Below are 26,483 nucleotides of genomic sequence, written 5' to 3'. Positions count from 1 at the left end.
GGCCTCTTAGTGCTGATTCATGTGTGGTGGGCTACTTCTCAGCTCACGTGTTTACTGCAGCCGGATTATCGACAGGTGGTGGCATCACCGGCAAATGCTGAGTGAACAGTCGTCAGCCTCCACCCGCCACTGGATACTTATCACACCCGAACAACAACACCTCAGGGCTACAGTGTCCCTATACTGCAACACTGGTTCCAGGGACACTGCAGGCCGGTTGGAAAGGAAAACCATCCAAAAAAAAAAAAAAAAACTAAAACACTTAATTGGAGCATTATTGGAAAGCCATAAGTGGTAAAATAAAAAAAAACAATAACACTATTTAATAGGCTACATAAAAACGTGATAATACGGTTCTCACGGGTTTTTTTTTAGCAATAATATTGTAAGATATATTTCTGATCTCGATTAATTTACTCTTGCAAGTGTCACAGCAATGGTTATGGTTGCACTTAAATCATTAGTAAACATAAAATGAAAGAGTATTAGTAAAAAACAATACTGACAACAAATTTATATTAATCACTCAATAAAACTCAGGCTACATCCGGTAATAACGTTAAATAATATAAGAATAGGAGGGAGGGGTGGGTGGAACTTGAACGCAACACTTTTGATTGACAGGCCTTGGTTGCCCAGTCAACAATAGAAACGGGAGTGGTTTGCGTCAATGTGCGCCGTTCTACAGAAAGGGAGGGGGTGTGTCTGCAAACCATGAAAACCAATCAAGAAGCGGATGGGACTGCCGAAGCTCGTGCCGCTGCGGAGGGGCGGGGCTGCGTTCAGGGGCTGTGTGGAGAGAGGGAGCCAGAGAGTGAGCAAGCAGACGGAGAGGAGAGAGAAAAAAAGAGACGGTGGGGATGTGTGTGAGTGTGCGGTGATCGGTGCTGCAGGTACAGTCAGGGCCGGATACAGGTTTTCTAGCCGCACCGAAACGCGGCAGAACCGCCTGGGAGCCTGTCTCTCTCCTCTTCATCCCCCCCTAACAACCCTCTGCAATGTCTGGCGGAGGAGAGGTACGCGTCCTCCGTCAAGAGGCCGGACAAGAGAGCCCGAGGATGCCGGCCTGGAAGCGAGAGATCCTGGAGAGGAGGAAAGCGAAGGGCGGTGGGTCTGGTGGAGCCGGTGCCGCGGAGACAAGTCCCAGTGGTGCGGGCCCGCCGCGGGCTAACGGCGAGCTGACGGGAAATGTGAACGGCAGCAGCAGCGGCGGACCCAAGAGTGACAGCGGAGCGAGCGGCGGGTCCGGGCGGAACTACACCATCACCACAGCCAGCCAGCACTTCACCAACAACAAAGAGGCACGACCGACGGTCGCGGAGAGGACGGTTTCCAGAGAGGACGGCGGACAAGAGAGCCTGGTGCTACAGGAAAGCCTGGGCCCGCTGGAGGAGAACCCGTTCATCAAGCTGGAGAAGGAGCGGAGGAGGCGACAGGACCGAGAAAACAGCGCCCGTCCGGTCCAGCACATCCTGGAGCTGTACGGCAGCGTACCTGGCATACGGACTATCCGCGCAGAGAACATTATCATTATTGAGTCGGATCCGGATTACTTTCCGGAAGCTGGAGGGCTAAAACCCGGGTCCAAGTGGCAGCAAAACGGTGTGAGTAGTTATAGCTCTCTGAACGACCTCCTGGACCGGAGAGGGAGTGCTGTTACTGAGATAAGAGCCAAGGAAGTGGTCATTTATGACACCACGTTAAGCAAGAGTGAGGAGAACTTGAGCACCCTGGGCCGCCCTGATCAAGACATCTCATCATTTGAGACAGGGGAGGGTCAGGGCAGGGTTAGCCGCATGCTGCAGAAGTTTGACAGCAACTATGGGAAGCTGCAGAAGAAGTCCCACAGCACAGAGAACCTGCTGGACCTGGATTGTAGTGCCAGCAGCAGGCCAAGACTCTGGCCCAAGCCACAGCCAGATCTGGTGCCAAAGCCCAGGCCAGGCCCGTCAGTCAGCAGCCCGGGCAGCAGCCAGCCATCGTCGCCTGTCTTCCAGAGCCCCTGGTCTTCCAAACCAAAGCCACAGTCGGCTGCCTCCGAGCTGGGCAGCCCCCAGCGCTCCACAGGGCCCCCTCAGTCTGTGTCTTCCTTCCGTCAGCGGTTTGAGGAGAGCGGAGACCGTGACACGGCTGTCACCCCCAGAGATGAGCCAGACAGGGGCCAAACCAAGCCCACCAGAGAGAGAGACTGGGAGGGCACCGAGGTGCCACCCAAACCCAAGGTGCCATGCTCTCCGGAGACCCTTCGTGCCCGTGCCGAGTCCCCCTCAAGCCCCATCTCGTCCAAGGTGTCGCGCTCCACACCTGACTTTGAGATCCGACCCTCCTCGAAGCCTGACCTCGCCCGGATTCCTGATGGGGACGCCCAGGCCCGAGCCCTCGCGAACCTGCGCCTGCAGTCCCGGAACTCCTTCACGGTGATCCCCAAGCGCCGTCCTGCTGCCTCATCTGCAACAGGCAGCCCGACACCGTCCAGCCCCGTCAAGTCTTCCCCTACCCACAGAGTGGCAGAGGTGCCCACGCCAGGAGTGCCAACCACCCACACCCCTACACCCACTGTGACCCCCTCAAAGAGGAATGAGGAGAAACTGCAGCAGGAGAAGGAGTTCAAGATATCCAAGCCTGAACCAGCCCCCTCTGTTGCCACAAGTCCTGCGCCTCCTCTGAACACTTTATCTCCATCCCCTGCTCTAACCCCAACTGCCCCGTCTTCACCCCCCTCTTCTCCAGCTGTCCCGTCTTCACCTTCCTTCTCTCGGCTCCCCTCTGACTCTCCTGCTCCGCCTCCCGTCCCTTCTACCCCCTCCCCGGCTCCAGAGCTACCCCCCTCGGATCATCTGCCAGTAACAAACATAGATGACATTGAGGTGGAGCCCCCGCAGCGTGTCCCTGCTCCCAGCCCCATGGTGCAGAGGAGGAAGGGGAACACCTTCACTGTGGTGCCTAAACGTAAGGTGGAGCCGGAGGCCAAACCGAGCTCACCTGAACCCCAACAGGAAGCCGCAAATGAGGCTCCACCAGGGTCCACGCCCCCACAGGCCCCGTACGCTCAGCTGGGCTCCCTGCTGAAGAAACGCTACCCCGCCGTGGAGGAGATTGAGGTCATCGGTGGGTACCTTTCCCTCGCTAAGTCCTGCCTCTCCAAGACGGGCTCCACAGGCAAGAAGGTGAGAGCAAAAACTGAAACAGCTTTGTTGACAGGTTTTACAGTCGCACGCTAGAAGGATGAGTTGATTCATTTCTAAGTCAAACATTTTTGACTTGACAGCAAATAATTTGCCGTGTATCAAACAAAAAAGGCCACAAAATGGCGAGTTCAGCGTCTCAAACGTGAGGATTTACTGCTTTCCTCTGTTTCACATCCCTGTGAACTGTTTTAGACAAAACAAGCCATTTGAAGATATCACCTCAGTCTCTGGGAGTTTGTGATATGCTTTTTCTTAATATTTTCTGACATTTGAAAGACAAACCGATACATCAGTTAATCAAATCGCACAAGAAAGGTTCACCAGTAATGAAAGTGATTGTTATCTGCAGCCCTAAATGCTGGATCATAGTTTTTCAATGAGAATAAATACATCAACGCTGCAGACGCAGTAAGTGGGAATATTATCGCGTGCCTCCAATTTCATGCATAACATGTGCCTAATCTTCCCAGAGGGATCGTTAAAGTTTCCTCTGATCTAAATTTAGTAGTGCCGCGTCACACAGGAAAGGCTCTGTTTTTGTTTTCTTTCCATCCGCGTGCAGCTGTCACTTTATTGCTCTTTAGCCGAGCCACTGCGCTCCGGTCACCTGTGCTTTGTGGAGGGACTCAAGCAGCATTTCCACCTCACGGTTAATCCGGCTAGTTCTTCTCATGTGTTGTGCTGTGAGCGAGCATGTCTGCTACTCTAAATCTCCACATCCCATCACTTGACCTGCTCTCAGGCCTGATGGATTAAAAGCGTGTGTTTACACAGCCACTTGGAACGACACACTGGGCTTTTTCTTGTGGATTGCCGTCCCACAAAGGCGTGTTATTTGTCGCAGAGAGCATTACTGGGTTAGGTGGCCCTCCAAGCCTATTGACTGAACAATCTCATCAAGGCTGTATTCAGTTCATGGGATTTGGCTCCGGGATCCGGGCCAGCTCCGACCCGTCCCAGACTCTGAGGAACACGTTTATTGGTTCTTTTACGGCTGAATTCATCTGTGCTTTTCGTTAAAAGCTGAGCCATCCCCACTGGTCCTAAATCATAATTTCATGACAGCAAAATTTGTGTTTTGTGCATCACGGTTATCTTCCAATCATAATCAGATATCTGGTGCTTGCTTGGCAAAGGTCTCCCTGCAAATTGCTCCTGTTTCATCTGTGTTAGGGATTAATTAAATATCAGAGAGTGTTTTAATTAATTTTGCGACTTGCTGCAGGCTGCTTTCAGATCCTGCTCTGGATCAGCCTGAGTGTCAACCATCATATCAGCAAGGCAGTGTTTATGTTGCTCTTGACAGCCAGATCTGTGCCTGTGCACTGATTTTTTTTTTTTTTTTTACCTTATGCAACACATTATTAGGAGCGCAGTGGTGGCTCTGATGCTCAGGGTGTGGAGTATGTAACCACAGCATCGCCCTTGTTCTTAGTCTACTGCACTCTGTCAGCCAAAGTAGGAAAAAAAAATGCATTTCCCCAGTTTTAGGATTCAGGCGTTCAGTTACATCACAGCCCTCGCCTTTGTGATCTACAAAGCACCACATCGCCTCTAATGCCGAATACTCTGAGCCTTTTGGCAGCTTTTCAATCTAGGCCGGTGTGTCAGTCTCTCAGACGTTGGCCCGCAGTCTTGTTTCCTTGACCTGGTCTGCTGTAATCCTCCGCTCTCCAAGTAAATCCAACTACTCCTTACAACCAGGACAAGAAGCTCAGGCTACTCATGATTTTATCAAGTGGAAACAGTGACCAGCATATGCACACGCTCCACGGTCACGTTGTTGGAACTGCACCATATCTGCACTGTGCAGTCGGTGGTTTGCCTGTTTTAGACAGGTTTATTCAGGGAAAGTTCTTGTATCTAGACAACATTTGACTTATTTTGTTAAAAGAAAAAATTAAAATGGCCGTTTAAGTATCTCAGTTATCAGAAAATTGTTGTTTTGGAGTCGAGACTGATCATATTATCCGATCATTTCATATGACATCCGGCTTCAGTACTCAGCTGAAACTCAAACCCATCTTTATTGCTTCACCATCACTTTAAATGAGGATTGTCTTGCAGAGCACTTCCTCCTCATTTCCTTGTAATTCAGCATCATATATTTGGGATCTTGACTCAAATTTAAAATAAAGTTCTGTGGGTTTGAGTGCTGCTTGCCTGCAGATCATGACTTTATAATGACAGACATTTAGGCTGCAGACTTGTGTGAGGAAGTCTAACTCATTCAACCTGGTTGTGGTGTGTGTTTTTTTTTATTTATTGTGTGCACATGTGCACGGTAGACCGCCACTGACCGTGGCCGTGAGACATGAACATGTTCTGTCCTTTGTCCTTGTCGCTCACTAACCAAACACTTTCTCCTTTTGTTGTCTGACTCTGACTGCTCCTCTTCGTCATCATCAAGGCCCAGATTTTTTCTTTTTCTTCTTTTCTTTTCAGGGCAGGGCTGCACAGGCAATTACAAAAGCATCGAGGCTTGGCCCGGCCTGTATAATTTGTGTGGAATTTTTGTTCAGTGCCGCTTCTGTGCGAGACCAGCCTCTGAGAATGGCCCGGACTCAGCGTTCTGGTCTGGGATTGGGTTTTTTGAGCACTCTTTTTCCAAAAAACCCCAAACGTTTCTTCTTTTTTTTTTTTTTTTTTTTTACAAGCAGCTTGGCTCAAAATGAATGTTCCATATGCACGTCAGAACTTGAGAACTTGACTAAAGCAAATCATCAGCTCTTCCTCTAGATTTTCCAAAACTATTTCGCTATATTCACACTCTCTCGCCGCATGTTCTGATTTTTGAACTCTCTTGAGACGTGCATGAGTGCTGAATGCTGGACCCCATCCAGCACAATCTCTCCTGTTCTCTCGTCATTATCGCTCCACGAGCACCACTGTTTTTTTCCCCTCTACCCACTGTGCGCTGCTTTATTCCTGTGCGGTGGTAGTTAATAAGGCCTGTCCCCTTGCTTCCAGCTCCCTGTGATCTCCTCCTCTCTGTTGGGGAAGGAATTGTGGAAGAGCTACAGTATGTAGGTCAAGTGCAGCTTCTTGTACTGCATCACTCCTGCATTTGCATAAAATCGACTTGGGCTTTCTAGTGAAACAGACGGGCCAGGATTGACTCTGTTTTCATCTGTAGTGTGATTGGGCAGGGCTCTCTTGACTTAACCCAGGCAGAACTGACAGATTGTTTTATTTCCTTGCGGTAGACGCCGCCGCTCTTTGTCGAGGAGAGTTACAGCTGGCAGCAAGACACTGGTTTGTTTTTAAAGTCTCTGCTCCCTATGACTGGTTATTATGGAAAAAGGGAGGCAGACCCATGTGTTCGTCAGGGCAACATCCAGAGAGTGAGGGAGAGGAAGAGGTTTTATGCGCTTACACCGCCTTTTTCCAGTGTTCGCACAGAGTAACCACCCAGATGACTAATTTTTAAAGTGCTGCGGCACATTTATGTGTAGGTTTGTTGAAGAGGATTGTGTGTTTGATACTAAGTGATGATTATTCACATGTTAGCCATACATGACTGTTAGCCTTCAAATCAGCATAATCGGCTGAGATTGAATTATCTGATCTAATGGCGCTTTCACACCTAACCTGGTCAGTGCAGATCAAACAAACTGCTTCTGTTCATCTAGGCTGCTTTGAAAGCTGTCAATCAAACTCTGGTGCAGAGCTGAACTGAGACCGCCTGTAGAAGGGGGTCTCAGTGCAGTTCCAGTCAGACTCTGGTGCAGTTTGTTTGTGGCGTGAAAGTAAAGCAGATCAGCAACAGGAGATGTGCGATTTTAAGCATTAATTCAAAAGTTGAACTTCTATTCACTCTATCTGTTGGTCATGGGAGCTGACAAGGAGGTAATCGTCTTGGGCAGTGGTTTCCAGTGGGGGTATTTGTGCCCCATGGGTGCTTAATTATGGTCTTAAAAACATATGAATACAAAAATATCTTTAAGTTGTATTAAAAATCACTACACACTAGACTAGTTAGCAACTAGCAGCAAAAATCAAAATACATAACTAAAAGTAATGGATGAATGAAATATGAGCAGTTCTAGGGTCATTATGTGTTGTGTGGAGGCACATGTGCAGCTTTGCATCCACCGCAGCCCGTATGCTCTTGCAGTGAAATACAAACGAACAATTCCATGAAGGCCGTGCCATCTTATCAGTGGGCACTTGAACCCACCTGAAGGGTCGCCGGACAAAAATAGTTCGTCTGTATTAACATTATCGCAAGATCATTTGGTAACCATGGCAATACTTATGTGCATCTGTATGTGGGTGTAGGCTTTTTCCCTGATATATCAGAAAGTGGCTCCAGTTGCGGTCTTAACTTTTGAGCTCTCTTGAGCTGAGAAGACAAATAAATACTTATGGTACTGTAAGGTCAGTCTCTGGAAGTCACGGATTGTGGGTGCATGTTGCTCTGATGATGCAGGATGATGGTCACAGGTCATGTGACTTCATGTTTAGTGCTCTGAGGTCGTTTGTAAGAAGTCTTGTGAACAAAAAAATGAACCAGGACCAAAAGTACCGATGTGCAACAATAGTAATCACCAAGTACGTTTGACACTATGTACTGGTGCCATGCATTGGCGCAACAACAAAGTTACAAGCCGGCTGCGGCGTAAAGAAAGCAGCTGATGAAAAAGTCATGTTTTTGCAGCATTGAGCACATCCATCCACCTTCTGTTCACTATCTACATCTGTGTTTAGAGAACGCCGCTTATTTTCTTGTGGTTAAATGTCATGCATACAGCAGGTTAAAAATACTCAAACGTAAATGGTTAAACGCTCTCTGCAACACAGGAAGGCCAATGAAAGGGCACACTCCTACATTTACATGTGCGCCTGGGCTACAGGTGTGAAAGTCCATTGTGTTTAATTATTTACCACCCCCATCTCTCCTCCCTTACGCTTCCTGAAAAAACCTCCCACCCCACCCCCTTGCTTTGAAGAAAGCCTGAAAGTGTTGTTTTTTCAAAATTCAAAATAACAGCTGGCCGCCCACTATCCTGAGTGTTTTCTTTTATTTACTGAGGCCAAGGAGGCAACAGGAGCAATGCTTCAGATGAGGAGTGTGCTGAATTCAGTTGTATCTTCAGAATATTGGATTAGAGCCCAAGAAGCATAGTCTTGAGACAGTGCATGCTGAAAGAATAACTGTCAGGAACTTAAACCTTCTTTTTGAGTTAAAATACATGTACAGTCACCTAATTGCACTATATTAACATCCAGTGATTCTGGTCCCAATCCCAAACAGTTCAGACTGAGTTGACCAAACCAGGGAAGTCGCGCCACAAAACCAAAACAGTGAGCTAAAAGACACGAAAAAGCTCTGCAGAGCTGTGAGGAACAGCAAAGACGGAAGTTAATTCTCTGTAACAAATTTGAATCTGAACAGACGAACCTTTCAGGCACCCTGCTTTATCCTATGGCTTTCTAAATGTATGCTAAAAAAGAATGAGGCCAGACAGCTTCCTCTGGCTTTAGAGGAACATGTGGTCCTCCAGCTGAAGTGAAAGTAATGACTATAACCAAAAAACTGAAGTTGGAAGGACTGTAGACAATAGAGCGACGGCATCAGAGGCCTGATTCCACCTTTCTGCTTCTCTTTCCTCGCCTCCTGTGGTCCTGCACTGAGCTGCTGCATCACTCAGCGCTCAGTGCCTCTGAAATATCTAATTACTGCATAAAAGCTTTTTGTTGTTACATTAGACTACAAGTCAGGTGTGTGACTGTTCTCTGGTGAAGCAAGAAAGAGAAGCTTTGCATTGAAGGACCGGAGTCTTCACTGGATTTGGCGTTTAGATTCGATGAAGGTGTCCTTGGCTCACTGTCCCACTAGCAGCTTTAAAAAAAAATCCGAATGACTTTGTGTCTCGCTGACTGTCACATGAGAGCGGCGCTAGTTCTCTACTTATTATTGATATCACAGGCAGTGCAAATATGGTTTCCTCTTAACAAGCTTGTCATTTCTTCCGAGGGCTCTGTGGCTGCAGGATGTGGACACACACGCACTCTCTGACACACACACATACACACATGCATGCACAGCCATGCCTAATTTCTGCATGAACACCAACGCACGAACACACGCTCGCAGGTTTCCCACACAGCCCTCAGGCACATGCGCAACCCTGCAAAGTCAGTGTAATTAGAATTCAGCCAGCAAAGCCCCACTATCATAGTCATGTTTAATTCAGTGTGTGTGTGTGTGTGTGTGTGTGTGAGTGTGTGTGTGTGTTTAGAGCGTATGAGTAAGAAAATGAAGAGACTAAAAGCACGTTAGCAGACGGGGCTTTTTGAAAGTTTATAAAAAGAAACGGAGTGGGCGAGTGAAACAGGCAGGTAGAAGCCTGAGACTTTTAATAACTGTGGGGTTTTTTTTTTTGCTTTGACATGTATCTTTCCTGGATCAAGTTGTGGGGTTGTATTAATAATTGTGAGTAAACTCTTGAATAAAACCTGCCTTGATGACAGAAGAATACATCCCTTCTCTCTTCGCCATGACAAATGCAAAACACTGTTGGGAATCTGGGACTTTATGTGCTGCTTTTCGTGCGTAATGTAAATTTTATTCAAATGCTCTCTCCGTGGAGGCTGCGTGCAGTGTACCTCCATGTTTATGTCTGTCATCGCGTGAATCATTGATGCCCTTAATAATGTGTTTTCCTGTTTACATGATCAAAAGCTGTCTGTCTTCCCTCCATGTTTGCCTCTCTCTGACTGCCCGTCTCCACCTCCGCTCTCCCGTTTCCCTCTTGTCACATATCCATGGCGCCTGTCGCCGGGGCAACACGGGCCGCGGCCATTCTATCCTGTCATTAGGATTCCAGGATAAGGACACTCTCTCTCTCTCTCTCACACACACAAACACACACATGTGCGTGTTGCTACATCAGTGTGGATGCTGTAGGTGGATACATAGAGACATCTCTTTCACAAAATTGAGACATCGTCTAATAAACATGTTTGAATTGGGTTTCCTGGTGAGCGCATTCTGTAATCAGCAAAGCTAAAATCAGTGTTTCTGTGGGCGGAGACCCAAACAGCTCTGCACTCAGATGTTTAAGAGGGAGCTGCTGTGTTTTCATAAGGCCCAGTGTGAAGCCAAGGTCAGTTATTTCAGCACGCATGTTTCTGTTTTTTATTCTCTTGTGTTTGCATTTGACCCTATCATGATCAGCTCTTTCTTCCACCATGTTTACTGTCCGGGACGTATTTATTAGAGCCTGTCCATGTTGTTGATATTTCAGATAATGATATAGTATATGCTTTTTTTTAGACATAAACACATAGCAACAAAGTTAAGAGTCCGCAACCGTGCCAGTGGTTATGTGAGGCTGTACTGTGGCACAGACAGCACTGCTTAAGTTAATGCTAACGCTAGCATTGTAGCATGCTCACAATGACAATGCCAACATACTGATATTTATCAAGTAATGTTTGTTAAACGTCTAAGTTTAGCTTATTAGTGTGCTATCATTGGCTAATTAGCGCTAAATTCAAAATATTTCTGCCTAGACCAAAGTTGTGGACCAGCTGACAGAGCGGCTAGCATGGCTAAAAACATACATTTTCGCGGAGCCCTCAATTTTGGTTATTAAAGAATTGTGACCACGATAAATAGTGAGCAAAGCGTTTTACATTATTAGAATAAACTTGTGATTGCTCTCTGCTGATTCACAGTTTCTAAATGACCTCAAACTCCAGAAGCTCACAGTTTTCTTCTGCTTCCCGTCTTTATGCTAAGATAGCATAACCACACCCTGGAACTCCCCGCACCGAGTGCACCGGAATAAAACTGAACATTGTTCTTCATATCTTACTCCTGGCACAACAGCAAACGTGTGTATTTGCCCGAATGTCAATTAGCAAGTGACAATCATGCTATATTTCGTTGCCTAGCCCACCTGAATCAGATACACAAGGGGTATGTCCCCCTGTTAGCTGCAGCTGTGTTTAATAGGCTTGTTGAGAGGTCTGTTGAAAAGAGTGATAATGCAACTATTGCAACTTGAGCATCACTGATTACACAATTTATACCAAACTCCTACAAAACATGTTGTTTACGTGACATCTTTACCACATGCTGCTTTGAAACTGTCAGTCAGTGCTTCATCTCTAGCCCAAAGACTGGAACAGCAGCCTCATCTCTCCCTAACATACAGTTGACTGTGGTCATTCACTACCAGTTGAGTAAATGATCATTATGAGGCAAGCCCATTAGCTTTTCTTCCACTCTTTGGCTTTCAAAACTGAAGACGGTGCCCGATGAAGCCATTGACGGTCCAATATCATCATATTGGCCCTTGAAACCCGGGGAAATAGAAGAAAAAACATTTAATTAACAATGAGGTTCTGATCCAACATACATGTTCCGCAGAGAATATCCTCCCTGATCTAGAATGCGGGATCCTGTCCTGGCCTTTGTCCTGATTGTGGCTTTTCAGGCACACCCGGAAGTGAGCTTTTATGTGTTTAATGCCCTAAACACTCTCACATTGACAGTGTGTGGATTGCTGATTGGCTTCAATCCCCACCCTGCCGCTATCACCTTACATGTACAGTGTGTGCAGCAGCTCCCTCTTATCAGCAAAAATGTTCTCAGATGGGGCAAATAATTGCTGAAACGGCTCGGCTGGTCTAAGGAGATCTATTTGAGGGCTCGTTGAAACAAACAGTTTGGGAAATGTGTCTCATCTCCCATTTATTTCTTATCAGTCAAATAATCCAGCCCTGATAGCTCAGGGAGACTTAAACACACACGCTCACACACAGCTATAAAGGGCATACTATTACAGCAGTGACTCACACGGTGTTCTCGAGTAATGCCCGTGTAAACACAGATTTTCACATTTTACACTACTCGCTGCCCACGCCACCAGCCAGAGCTGCGAGCACCAACCACCTACACGTGTGAATGAGTTTCCACAGCTGTATCAGTGTTGTGATACTTGACCAATGATGGTTGCAGCACTTTAAGCACTTCCACTTAACTGATTTAGCCTCATTAGCGATAAGAAATCTGACAACACCTACGCGAGGGCACGTACATCATGACCTGAATCTACTACGGGGTTTACAGCCGTAGGGGTTTTCAGTGGGTGTACTGTGGTTCTAGCTCTGGCGTGCACTGACCTTTTCCTGAAGCATTTTGGGTCGCTGGTCACCTGCAGGTCTGATATTTGGGTTGGACGTTGCAGGGCTGAATCCCTGCATCCAACAAGTCATTTGGTTCGTCTTCTCTATTTTAAGATGGTTGAAGGTCATTTCCTGCTAAGGTGTGTCTTCTTGGCAGCTGCTTGCTGTTGGCATGCAGCAAATCCCTCATAGTTGCTGTAAAGAATGTGCTTACAGGTATGACCACTGTTCACTAGCAGATGATTCGTTTTAAACAATCTGGGCTCTGTTTCAGACAGGCAGGTGAGCAGAGGGCTTGTTACTGACGTGCGCCTTCAGGGGTCATACTTGTGGCATCGCTGTTCACAAAGAAGAGTAAATCATTACAGTAAATCGCAACAAAATCACATTTTATGTTGCTATAAGTTGCTGTTGCCGTATTGTGCAAGTGTTTTAAAAATTCCCTGAAGCATAAATTCAGCTCAAAAATGTCATCATCTACCTCTGACGCCATATTTGGTGTGACGTATTATTGTGTTTTGGGGCTTCTCTGTGTTTTCCTCAAATACGTCATGGCCTCTCCCCTCCTGGCCCACATTTAAAGGGTCAAAAAGGAGTAGAAAATATTTTTACTTTCCTCCAGTGGTATCTGTCGGGTCAGATGGTTTCAGCTTTGTTTATCCAGATTTTGTTCATCTCTTATTTCTTATTTACAGTTGATATTGTACTGAAAGGCGCTACAATAAAACACTATGGAGTAAAAATGCATATACAACATTATCCATCGGAAATGGCTGCATGACATACACGAGCCTCAGTGATCTGAAAACACGTTTTTTGGTTGTTTGTCTTGGACGACTTGGAGAGGTTGTATTGATGAAGATATTGGTATACGTGTGTGGTTGGCAGTAAGCTGTCACCTGAACTCCAGGACTGCATTTGTACAGAATGTTTTAATAATCCTTTTGCAGTTCTGTGTCATTGATTATCCTTTTTCTCACAATGCCGCAACTGTTAGCATAGCGACAGTGTTTTATATCTCCTTTCCTGGAATACTTCTGCTAACATCAGCCTCATACATCCTCACACCCACATTCCACAACAATGAAAACAGCTTATTAAACCACAATATCTCATTCATTATTGGTGTTGTCAGGAGGCCTCTCTGATGAAGCATCTTCCTGCTGCTTGCAGTGTTTATGCTAAGCTAGGCTAAAGACATCATATATAAGCTTTTATGCCTATTTTATGGAGGAGTTTCTCTATTTCTATAAAGTAGGAAATGATAAAAAAAAATGGATAAAAGAAAGAGCAGACTTTTGAATTGTCATGTGAATACCTTCTTTATGTGACCACTACTGATGCACCCACCACTTTGTTTCGCTAAATGAGATCCAGTTAACACTAGTTATCCTCAGCTCCCAGCATGGTACAGAGGTACACCACGTGCTTTGTTTGGGCACATGTCGGCTTTATTATCCCTCTCTTCAAGAGCTAATGCAGCTGCAGCTGAACTCCTCAGCAGGTTCATTGTGGTACTGTTCTAATATTATCTACCTGGCTTGAGATTAGCTCTAATCAGGCACCTGGTCAGTCTCCTCCAGGCAGGTACACACAGTGCTCCTTTTAGAGGACTTTAATGTGCCATACTGAGTAGTGTTTTGGCAGAAATTTTGTTATAGTTAATGTAATTTAGAGGTAACATTTGCTTTTTTTACTTGTGCTGTATGTAGGCAGGTGCACACCCAGTCCCAACACAACACACCCTTTGTCACCTGTCCCCGCTGAGATAAACGTAGACACACCTTTTATACAGATGCACACCCAGTCATACACACATCATGTTGTCACACCCTCAGTGTCACAGCCCCACTGTAACTCAGCAGCTTTCGAGTTCAACACGATCAGCACCGGCAGATAACTGTGTGTGTGTGTGTGTGTGTGTGTGTGTGTGTGTGTGTGTGTGTGTGTGTGTGTGTGTCCATTCAGTAGGAGCCACTTTTCACCAAACGAGGACAGGCCGTGCTGGGTGGCCTGGAAAATATTCCTGGCACAGCTCCCATCTCGCCGATTGGCCAAAGCACATTCATGAAGGCATAATCTCATCTGCTGACTCTCTTCTTCCTCTCTCCCTCACTTCTCCTTTTGTCTGCCTTCCCCATGTCCCTTTGTGCCTCGTACACAACATGCAAGCAACAAAGAGACGGGCTGATGAAACTCGGGTGAAAGGAGCTTGTGGAATACATTCCTGCAGAAATATTATTGACTCCACTTGGTGTCTTCTCCCGATTGATGTCTCAGCCTGGTCGTGTCAAAGCTGCTGCAGCAGCTCCCGACTCTGCAGACAGTCCTAACACGTCGTGTTCATTTTGTATTCAGCTTCAAACCCCCCGGTTTGGTTTCTGTTTTGTTATTTTTTCAGAGCAAGCAAAAAATCTACTACTGAGCACGAACGATTTACCAGCTTCCTGAACAGTTTGTGTTGCAAGAATTCTTGTCTTTCTCTTTCTCCCTTTTAAGAATCTTCCCTCCCATTTCCTTCTCCTCTTATATGTGGACTCTTTTGCTCTCGACTTAAGATGCGGAGGCTTAAGGCGAAGGAAAAGTAGCTCAGATTCAGGGAAATATATATCACGATTGCTTAGATTTTATTAAAACACACACAAGATTTTCTTTACATATGCGACAACATACATAAATGATACCTAAATATATTGAAATGATGAGTAATATGTTATCTATGAAGGTGCAGCCTGTTTATTTAAGCCTGCAGCCATACTTGCTGGACTTGCAGGACTCGCTACATTAAAAGGCCTATTTATGATAATACCAACCTATTAATAACCTCCTAAAACCCTCCAACACAGCATAAAATAGTGTTTTCCTAAAGGTGAAGGAGTAGGAGGTTACCTGCTGAACAGGATTTTCAGGCATTGTTTTCAAATCAAGGTGCATGTCACAAGAACAATTTTCCCGTCATTGTGTCTTCATGTGAGCTGACGCAAAGCATCAGCCTCTCACACACGTGTGCACACACACTCTGCGATTCATAGTCAGTCTTAGATAAATATAAAACAAAACCAGGCTAATTAGTCAGTTGTTGTTGGCCCGTCAATGCCGCAGCTTCCTGTCTGAGCGCACAGTGACAAAGGAGAAAGACAGCAGGGTGGAGCCCGGGCCCCTGTTGGCCCTTCCCTCAGCCTGAGGTCAGAAGATGAATCAATTCTGGCTCCATGATGCAGGACTTTATCATATAGAGATGAAAAACACCCACAACTAAAGCTCAAACATGACCAGCAGCAAGCAGCAGAGGTCCTTTATATATATAGATCTCAGTTCTTTACCACACTTTTTTTTTCTTTTGCTCTGAGTTAGCTTAATGCTGCAGCTAAACAGCTAAACTATCAGAGAGAGGACATCGACTGAGGCATTGCAGAGTGGTCTCATTTAACAAGAGTCTCATGTGAGAAGAGCGCTTGTAGACCTGACAAAAAGAAAAGTGAAAGACAGTGAAAGAGGAAGCGAGCCCAGCAGCAAGCCTGATTTATTGATGGCCTCGCGTTTGACATCCAGAGACTTCCTCTAAGACAGGATGCCAGTTAAGCAAGGAAATGCCTTTTTTCTGGTGTAAGATTTAACACGGGAACTAAAAAAAGGCGGTATTGGGCCTAAAAATAGGCGATGCCTGGGACTGAGGGTCCTCTCAGAGATGGTAACATGGTGTCAGGGCCTGGGTCTGTACACAGGGTTTGATTTGTTTTGTAGATTGCGCTCTTACTGTGGCTGAGTACTAATGTGGAAAGCCTGGCTGTCCCTGCCCTGTCCTCACTCGTTTAAACCGTGCTGCTGGCATCAAAATCAGAATAAGCTGATATATACAAAAATCAATGAAGCCGATGAGGTAAAACATTAGATAAACTGTCTTTGTTCTGTTTATGTGTATATGTCAGAAATGATTAGCAAGTTAATAACATTACGTTTTATTTAGGTTTCACACAGTGTCCCAACTTTTCTGGAATTGGGGTTGCAGTAATTCAGTCAGTGTTGAAGGTCAGGGGTGTTACCTTTATATTGTCTAAGGAAAAAGAAGTCGTAACTCTGAAAGAAGACGGAGGGACAGTTTCCCTCATGTCTCAAACCATCACATCTGTATACACTTCTTATCGCCTCAAACAGCAAGCCTTTATCACTGAACCTTTCATATTTCTGCCATCTTAATTTTCCAACTTGCAAAAGAGGTTCATCAAAAGATCATTTTTCAGTTTTTGGAATACATTATCATGAAGCCTAAAGAAATTGTAAAAGAAAATAACAGACTGTAATAGAATAGACACGTAAAACGGTGGACGTGACTGAACGCTGTGACGTTGTGAGTCCAGAAAACGCAGACTCAGTGTTAAAGTACTTAAAAGTAGGTGAGTGAGTAACAGGTTGAAAGGTTACACTTGTTAAGACTCCTTGTTGAGTTGACAGAATGATTGTGAACCTTCATCCTTCTCCACACTGACGCCTGACAGGAATATCAGTGTGACTGTAAAACAGTATAGCCTCATTACCGAAATCGTTACTTCAACATGTAATTATTTCTGTGTGCTTTTTTATCAACCCTAATCAGACATCAAGAACTGTTAAACATGAAAACTCACTTCCACAATGGAGGAGACGCCTATACGGATTTATTTCCAGAAATGTGAACGTTTCAAACCTCATCTGTTATTAAACCTTAAATGTTCCAGCCATTCTAAAGACGGGCATTTGTGACTGATTAAAGGTGGTGCCCCATAGAGCCTTGTCCTGGATCTATATACTCTGGTCGTGAATCTGTGGGTCTTTGTTCTCAATCTGTACCTCCTTAGTCAGTCGTCTATGGACTGTTGTCTTTACTGTATAGTTGAATAATAAGGCCCTAGTCCGGAACCCGTAAGACATCATCCTTTATCTGTAGACTGTCATCCTGAGTCTATAGAACCATGGCCTTTCCTTATAGGCACCACCCTTAATATAAAGACCTTTGTCCTTAACCCATGGACAGTTGATCTATATAATTATCTATAGACGCTCATCTGGAATCTGTAGACTGTCTGCTATTGAAAGACATGTTTTAATCAGTCGTTCTGAACCTTAAGACTCCAACTCTGAGTCTATATACTGTTGTCTTTAATCCCTAGACCTGTGTGCAGATCTATAGACCTTTATCTATATTTTTTCAGCAGTCAACCTCAGTATGTCCACCTTCATTTGGAATCTATGACTCATCCATAATTTCTAGACCCACATACTTAATCTGTAGACTCTAGTTCTGAATCTATGGAACCTTGTCTTTAATGAGTAGACCCTCATCTCTAATCTTTAGACCCTTGTCCGTAATCTATAGTCCTGAACCCAAAGACCATTGTTCTGACACTATAGCCCTTTATCTGTAATCTAAAACCGTCGTCCAGAATCCTCGTCCTCAATCTGTGGACCATCTTCCTCCATAGAGTCTCGTGCGAAACATATAGGCCCTTGTACTTTAATTCGTAGACCATCGTCCTGAATTCAGAGTCTCATCTTGAATCTATTGACCCTCCTCCTCTTGTCTTGAACCTGTAGACCTCATTGTAGTCTATATACCTTATGTCTCGTCTCACGCGTTTATACACCCGTCTTTAATCGATAGACATGGTGGAACCTTTAGACCCTCATTTCCAATTCATAAACCCTTGTCCAAAACCTGTACTCCTTTATCGTAAAGTAATAGTCCCTTGTTGTTAATTTGTCAACCCGCATTCCTAATGTCGTCCATAAGATCCTCATCTGGAATCTGTAGACACACTTGAATCTAGTGATCCTTTTCCTTTTACTTATTGACCCTCATCTTTAAATTGACTCCTGACCTGAATCTTTAGACCACTGTCTGTCATTCGTCTGTAATCTATAGACCTTCGTCCCAAATCTGTAGACACTTGTTTTTATCTGTAGTCATTGTTCTGAACCTCTCAGCCTTTAGTCAGTCATCATATCAGAACCTGTTTAGGTGCTTCTAAAGTTTAATATGCTCAAAATGCCACTATATCCCTCTTTCCTCTTTGATTAAATGGAAATGCATTGTAAAGTACTAAAGGAGAAGAGTCACACTGCATAAGTTGTTTTTTTGCATTGAAATGTCCATAAAGAATAAGAAAATGATGGTCCAAGTCCAATATTTCTATGCATCCGCCTGCAACAGCCGAGGCCGGAGGCATCATGTTTTCTGGTTGTCCGGCACTTATGTCAGTGCAGACGTTCCATTCATACAACCACAAGGCGGTCATTCCAGTTAAAGACTTGTAAAACTTTTAAATACACTTCCCTTAAATGCCAGAAAATTTATTTGGAAAGGCCCTTCATTGTCTGTAAAAATGTGTTGTATTCCCAGGTTGTCGAGTAAGAAGTATTGTGAAAGAGAAAATTGTGATTCAAAGCATCTTTAACGTAGAGGCTCACTGACTCACATATGTTGCAAAAAGCTACCTCTCCACCATCACAGACCCCACCATAATGACAGAGATAGACCAGAAGAAGAGATCATTTAGGATACGGAACATGCATGACATTTTTGAGACTGAAGTTGAGTGCGAACCCTGACTGGCCTTGAGTCGGAGGTGGTGTTGCTGGCTTGTGGCCTTGTGATGGAGATTAGGGCAGATTTAGATCATGGCCTGCAGAGTAGATGGAGCCAGGTACTGTATGTTAAGAGCAGTCAGCTGACGGACAAACCTATGATTACGCGTATGTGTGCGTGTGTGTATGGGCTGCCTTCTCCATGGCAACTCCGGACAGAAAATAAAACCTTTTCGAGCTTGAACCGCCTACATGAGGCCACAACACATGAATAGAAACTTTTTAGAAACAGCTTGTGGTCTTTCTGTCATTCTAAAACTGAATCCATCCGGTTTGTGGGTGCCAAAGAGAGGTGAAGACGGCTCTATAAAAAATAAATTATAGAAAATAGAGGCGTACTGATGGAAAGAGTTTTTTTCTTTACATAGGGTGCCTGAGAAAAGCACTTAAATGGAAGAAAAGAAGAAACACATCTGTAATATATAGACAGATGCTGATTGCTCAAAATTTCAAAATAGACTTGAATTCTCTTTCAGTGTTACAGCAGCAATTTAAATGATATCCTGGAAATTGTATTATAGCAGTAACTTCTCAGAAAAGCTGTCACATTCTTCTTCTTCTAAAGATGTGAGATGTCTCCTTTGAGAATAAGTGCCAGTCAGTGTGCTCACTGACAGCTGAAACCACAGAAGACTCTGATCGCAGACTTGCCGTCCATGTTGGGTTACACTCTGCAGCAAAGTGCGAGGGCCCGTCTCACCCCACGGATCCATGTTTGCAGACCGCTGAAGCATTTCCAAGCGGACGTGTTTTACAGTGAACTGAGACAATCAATCACAGGCCCCTAGCTCCACCTGTCCCACTTAGAGGACAAGCAAAGTACAGCGCATGAAGCCACAGACGGGCCTAAACTCAGTCAAAAGCTCTGTTGAATAACGTATGAGGTACTTGGTTCTTGTTGAGCTAAACTGGCATTACTGCACTGTTAGAAAGGGGCTGAAACATGTGAAAATGTTCAGTATAGGTGGTTTAATGGCAGAGCAATGAGGAAGTAATAACCTGTTAATGTTTACAGTGCTCATAAAATGCAGCCTTCTTGAAGGAGAGATGTCAGTGTTCTGTTAAAACCTCTGCTTTCAAATGAGAAGATAGCTGACGCTTTGAGATTTTGGCTGATGCCTGTAAAGTTTGGCCTTCCTACCAGACAACTCGGCAAGCAAACAGTCAGACAGCTGGTGGTTTGTTGTCCCGGTAAACACATCTGGCTTGTAAACAAAGAACTCGTCTGCAGGAGCTGTACGAGTGGCTGCTGAGGCCCCCCCCCCCCCAAACAAATTGATTTTCTGAAATTAAGAATGATATACCCTATCACTTAAGCCTTTACAGATGTTTATATTATAGTGGCCCCAAAATACCAATGTAGAGAAAGGAGAACTACATACCTTGTTCACTTCTTTTCTTTAGTTTCCAGCCAACTTATTAAAAAAAAAAAAAAAAAAAAACTTGCTTCAAACCATGAACAGGTTTAACAATCTTAATGACTTTATTATCTTTATATGGTGCCAGAACAGTAACAATATCATGCTGGGGAAATCAGCGGTCAGTTATTTACCCATTGATACTGTTTTCACTGTTTGTTCTTTACTGTTACTTATTTTTTTTATTAATTACAAAAAAATAATATTTCCAAATCGAAGCAGTACAGTAACGTGTCAAAGGTGACAAGTAATCACTTATTCCAGTGTTTCTGCCTCCGTCTGCGTCTTTTGCAGCTCAAGATCTCCTTCAACGAGTCGAGTCTCAAGAGCACGTACGAGTATCCGTCGGAGAGCAGCGTGTGGGACAGCGGGGAGGAGGACGAGGAGGAGAAGCGAGACGAGAACGTGGCGGACGAACAGCCGAGCATGGTGGGACGCATCCACATCCCTCGGCCCAGTTTCACCAGCTCGCCCACGCACACCGCCAACAGCAACGGTGAGACAGCATGATATGTGACGGAGGGGAGAAACACAGTTGACTTGGCCACATTGCCGTGAAATTTCCTGCACATATTCATGGCCCCTAAAGGATGATCCCTAATGAAGGCCCTCTGAAGCAACCGTTAGGCAAACATTTCTACGTGTCCAATAAATCTACAATGATGTATCTTGAAATCGAATGGCCCAGCATCTCTTTAATGTCACTGTCATTCCTGGTCCCCAGAGGATGAATCATCTGATGTTTTGGCTGGTGACCCTCTGTACTTTGACCTGAAGCAACCATTAGATCAAAATGTCTGATTGCAATACCAGGAAAATCTAAATTCTAGGCGGATTGTCATTGAATTTAATGAACCCATTCATGCTCCTCAGAGAGTGAACCCTTTCCATCTTGGACACCCCACAAGCTTTACTCTGTGGATGGAAATGAATACAAATCATGCCATTAAGTTTATTTATGTCGCACTTATGTAAAAGCAGAGTTAGCACAAGGCTTTTCTGGGACACGAGATAAAGAAAAACAAAATAATTAATGAGGAAACAAAATCAGAAGCATCGGCCAGAAAAAAAACACTGAAAGGAGGACAGTTTCATGCAGTGGTGAGAATAAATAAAGAGGAACCAAAACGTGAATAGAGAGCAGGATGAACAGCAATTATTTAACATTAAAAAGTGCACTTCTAGAGAGCAGCAAATCAGCGTCACGCAGTGTGCTTTTATTTGGACGAGAGGCACAAGGAAGCACAGCGATGGATATATTCTGTGTGCAAGGCATGAATGGAAGCAAGATTTGACCTGTAACCAGTGGTGTTTTGGTCTATTTCAATGAGGAAATCCACCAGTTGTTGTTCTGGCGGATGAAGTGAAGATCCGCTCATCTCTCTGCAGTTCAGCACTTCCCATGATGGGCCACTGATGAGCAAATAAAAAGGCAGTGAAAGAGGAGAGGAGGACTATCTGATTGTATTATTTGAGTCAGTTTACATATAGCAGCCCATCCCTTAACGCCTGCCTTGTAATGCTGTTAACATACAGCACATCTTAAGCGGAGACTGAGTCTTTTGAATTGATTGTAGTCATTTTTGAGTCTAGTTTGGGGGTATTTTAAATGTCTTTTTGTGTCCAACATTGCTTTTCATTGGGCCTCAGAGTTCAGTCAGAAAATGCACATAAAAACTGTTGTTTTCCACACTTTATTTTTGTATAAGATTATTTTGTATCTGGTATGACTACCCTCCTGAGCATGGTGGAAACCTAAGGGGACAAACAACATTAAGTATGATGGCAGAGACCCCTACTGGACAAATTATGAACTGTAGTTAACAAAGTATGATGGACTAAATTACTCAAAAATGACTCTCATCAACATGTGTCTTTTTTCCACAAAGGGAAACTCGTAATTCTACAGGATTAAAAAAAATCATTTGATTTTTTTGCTTAACAGTTGCAACGACACATGGAGAAAAAACATGTACTAACATTTTAATAATGTCTATTTATTGTCTGCAGACCTTTCCAGCTACGTTCCCAAGCACTCGGTGGACTTCAGTGCCTGGCAGGAGCACAAGCATGAAGACAGTGTTTACCAGGAGGACAGCTCCCAACAGACACAGATGACAGAGGAAGTAATGGTGAGTTTGCAGCATCTCTCAGTGCTGACTCTCTTCTTCATTTTACTCACACATTTCAAAGGTCACAATATAAATGTTTTTATTAAAGTTTTCTCATGCATTGCTCGAGTCATGCAGACTATTAGGATATGATTTCATTTTGTAATGTTTTGGTGGCACAACTGGTCTGAACTTCAATCCTAGCTAGCAGGAAAAGGGTCTTTAAAAGTCTTAAATGTTAGTTGATGAATCCTGTGTAGTTTGGGTGGAAACAACAATATGAGAAAAAGATGTCTGAAATTAAACTTTTAAACTTTGTCCTCAGCTCACCCCGGCAGACAGCTCCTCCCTGTCTGACTACAGCAGCGAACCCGCTCTTTACTTCTGATCAGTCGGACCAATCAGCTGTACAGTAGCAATCACACCTGTGGGACCAGACTGCAGCCAGAGCCCAGCGGGGTCTGTCACACCTGGGCCTGAACTGCCTCCAGCTCTACACTCCAGCCGCCTCTAAGCACAGCTTCCTGATCAGGAAACACAAGGTTTTCTTTCGTTTGGGGGGGGGGGGGTCTGATTTCCTGCCACGGTACCACTGCACGCCACGTTATCAACTGCATATCACAGCGGAACAACAGTTTTTCGGGCGGCAGTGTTCCTTTCCCACCTTCTTCCTGTCCCGACGCAACCGATCCGAAAGCAGCTGGACTGTCTTCCCCCCATGATCCTGCACAGTTGATCTGTCAGCCTCCCTCCCTTCCTCATCCTCACCAACAAAACCCCCGACGGAATCGAACCCGCCGCTCGCTTGCTTTCACGTCCCTCCTGCGATCCTCGGCTTCAACGTTTGCCCCAGGGAGATGCTGACAAGCGAAGGAGCTGAAAGCGAGCGACCGAACTTCATAAAAGAACAGGAAGCCGCCAGTGCCCATGTGTAGGTGACGCCACAGTGACGGGGTTCAGTGTTAGCACGGAAAGATGTCATCAGGACGTTCTCCAAAAAAAAGGCGGAGGACGCCTGTGTAGACCGCCGGCACACTCAAACACGCAAAAACAAAAAATGGTGAAAGGGTGCCACAATTGTAGTTTCTTGTCCTCTTTTGTTTTTGTACCTGCATGTTTTGATTCCAGCCAACAGCCTGGTTGGATCTCTTTTACTGTAATGCTTCTGTATGCCTTTTAGTTTTTGTATCTTTTCTGGCAAACTATGCTGTATCGAAGCTGCTGCTGGACATCTGGTAGAAGAGTCTTTTAACGGCACGCAAACTTCAACACCAACTCCCTTCTTTGTGACGAGGGAGGGGGAAATATGCACCCCAGGGAAGATTCCTGTCAATCAGCAGCAACTCTGATTTCTGATTGAACGCTTGAAAAAGTGACCTTTGGCCAATAATGTCTGTATGTCCGTATTGCTGGTGACAAACAAAAATCATCATACTGTAGAATGTTTCTGTATATCCTCTATCAAGGTATCTGTGTCACGTTTATCAAAAGCTGTTCCACCTCCTGACAACTTTCTTTCTGGCTTCTTGTGTATTTATTCCTGCTTAAAGTTGAAGTTTGCATGTCTGAGACCTGCTCGTGTACAAAAGACATTTTTGTAAAGACAAGTTTGGAGTGTGGAAGGAACCGGACCGGTGCGAACAGCCCCGCCGGACGTTTGTTTGTTTGTTTTTCAAGTCGGACCTCATATACTTTCACATTCCACATATAAAGAAGCCAGTCCACTGAAGCAATGAAGGCAACAAGGATCATTCATAATGTGGCATTTTGTGAGAGCGAATGCAAGATTGTGTGTTTGAAAGAATGTTTTTTTTTTTTAATTAAGAGTGTTTTATATTCAAGAATGCACCAAGTTTCCAGATGATTTTTTTAAAAACTCATAATGCCAACCAATTAAAGTGTTGCTGTAACGGCCTCACACTCATTCTTCCCGCGCCCAGGATCGACCCTTCGGCCAGTATTGTTGTACAGTTTCCACCATATTTTCATAAGATGTGTTTCTTCCTCCTGTCATTTTTTTTAAATTCTCCGATCAGATGAAATTTGTTCAGTTGGATTTTGCTGTTAAGATGATGAATTTAGAAATTCTCTGTTTCGTCTGGAGTCTTGGATGTTAAATGTGTTTGCACTGTCATGCTTTTAGCTTTGTTTTGCACCTCATGAGATGGAACAGAGTAGGCGACAGAGGAAATGTGCTCTTAAAAGAACAACGAGTCTAGTTGGAGAGTTTTGTTTCGAACCAATAGCCACCATTGACACCTGCTCTTATCCAACCACTGATTGTATGTCACATACAGTACATGAGTAAGACATTTTTTTTTAGACTGCAGGTATTGATTTTTGTGAATGCCGTTTTGAAATAGAACTTTCCAACTGTACACGATGAATGCACTGCCGATGAATGCCATGTCCACTTTTTTTACTCTGTTTGCCACGACCTTGCGTCAGGAGTCTTATGATTGTCGGCCTCGATGCTGTGACCACAAAGTGTAGATTTCCACACAGGTCCTGGACTCGATCGTTGTCCTGAAGTTACTGCCCCAGAAAAACTCTCAAATCCCTCTGTTTACTTGTCGTTGGCCAGTTGACCTGATGTGTTGTACAGCAGCTTTTAAGGACCACACCACTGATTTCACGTGCTTTAGCCTGTTTAGTACAAATCACATGTACTTTGCATTATGCTAACCACTCTGCTAACTGTGGTTTCGGAGCTTGGATGTGTTTTTTTTAACCATTTAAGATATCCACTAGTTACCACTAAGTTTCATATGGCAAGAAAATCCAGTGGAAGACTCTTAGTCTTTACAGTAGCTTGAGCTTTGGCTTGTATGAAACATCACACTGAACATCAGGTCCACTTTCCTGTGCATCATAATGCAGCAGGGTTGGGTATCAAATGGAATAACTTTCTACACCACAATACAGCAGAACAAGAATTTCCCCACTTCAAACTGAAAAATGTTGATTTCAGACAAATTGTCTAATCATAAAAAATAGGGAAAAACAATGAATCTGAGCAAACGCTCTGTACTCTGTGCTATACAAACTGGTGCTGCAGTTCAGTGTCCAGCCCTCCAATGTGCAGTGCTGGCTTTTCAAATGCCATTACCAGACGTTATCATAATGTATGGTAACTATAATGGACAGACAAAAATGAATGCACTTGATGTTCACTGATGGATTACACAAGAAGCAAGTTTCAAGAGTCTACCAGTTATTATACCACGAGGAAATGAAGGAAACCAACTGCTTGAAACGGTTGGAAAAGACATACTGTCTGGCATGAAAATAAAAATATGAAGTAGCTAACACTCAGACACATCGGTGTGGTCCTTTCAAGTTTGATTTGGCCCATAGACAGCCTCACTTGGACCTGCTGTGGAGTCGTAGCTAACGGTCTCATGACACGCCTGTGGATACATCTGCGGTAGCTGCTGCCTTCACCAACCAAAACCCCAAAGAGGACGTCTACTCTTTGCGGGATTCTTTAGCTCTCTGTCTTTCTGTGAACTGAAGGACCAAAAAAAAAAAAAAAAGGCAGGGAATTGTGGGAATCTCCATTGATCGTCTTGTATGACACCAGCGAGAACTTCTCTGATGGCCATCACTGGGACACAGAGACACACGATTCGACCTCTGAAGTGTACATGCGGTCTCTCGCCGCAGTGTTTTCCCATCTGTGTACTCCTGTTGCAAAGTGAGCAGTTTGTGTTGGTCCCACTGTAGCAACTGTGGTAGAAGCTCCATCTTGTTCCCCCTTTACTTTTCCCCTCGTCTGTAAATCTACATCGCTGCAGATGTGCTTACTGTAAAGTTATTGTCAATGATTTGGGCAAATAAAAAAAAAACAAAGTGATGTCATACTTGTACAAATGAAAGCTCAATAAATAGAAGACTTGAACAAATGTAAAGACTGCATATGTGTCATCTCCATCCTGAGGAACAGCATTTTAGTTTTTCTTGAGATCTGACAGAAAGCAAATAACCTGAGTTGAAAACTGGAG

The 26,483-nt window shown here is 44.5% G+C and overlaps 1 protein-coding gene across 1 annotated transcript; it reads left to right on the top strand.

Annotated features, from left to right (window-relative positions):
• The first annotated feature begins 846 nt into the window (after window positions 1–846).
• tprn (taperin) lies at window positions 847–26,375 on the top strand. Its single transcript, XM_041960801.1, has 4 exons — window positions 847–3,167; window positions 20,663–20,864; window positions 22,379–22,500; window positions 22,805–26,375. Exons 1-4 carry the CDS (start codon window positions 999–1,001, stop codon window positions 22,865–22,867), a joined length of 2,556 nt encoding a protein of 851 aa, XP_041816735.1. The 5' UTR covers window positions 847–998; the 3' UTR covers window positions 22,868–26,375.
• The last annotated feature ends 108 nt before the right edge of the window (window positions 26,376–26,483 follow it).

The sequence above is a fragment of the Chelmon rostratus genome, chromosome 19 (assembly GCF_017976325.1).
Source record: "Chelmon rostratus isolate fCheRos1 chromosome 19, fCheRos1.pri, whole genome shotgun sequence".
In the NCBI taxonomy this organism is placed as follows: domain Eukaryota; kingdom Metazoa; phylum Chordata; class Actinopteri; order Chaetodontiformes; family Chaetodontidae; genus Chelmon; species Chelmon rostratus.
Note: the sequence above shows the minus strand (reverse complement) of the source record. Positions and strands in the feature narration are given on the sequence as shown.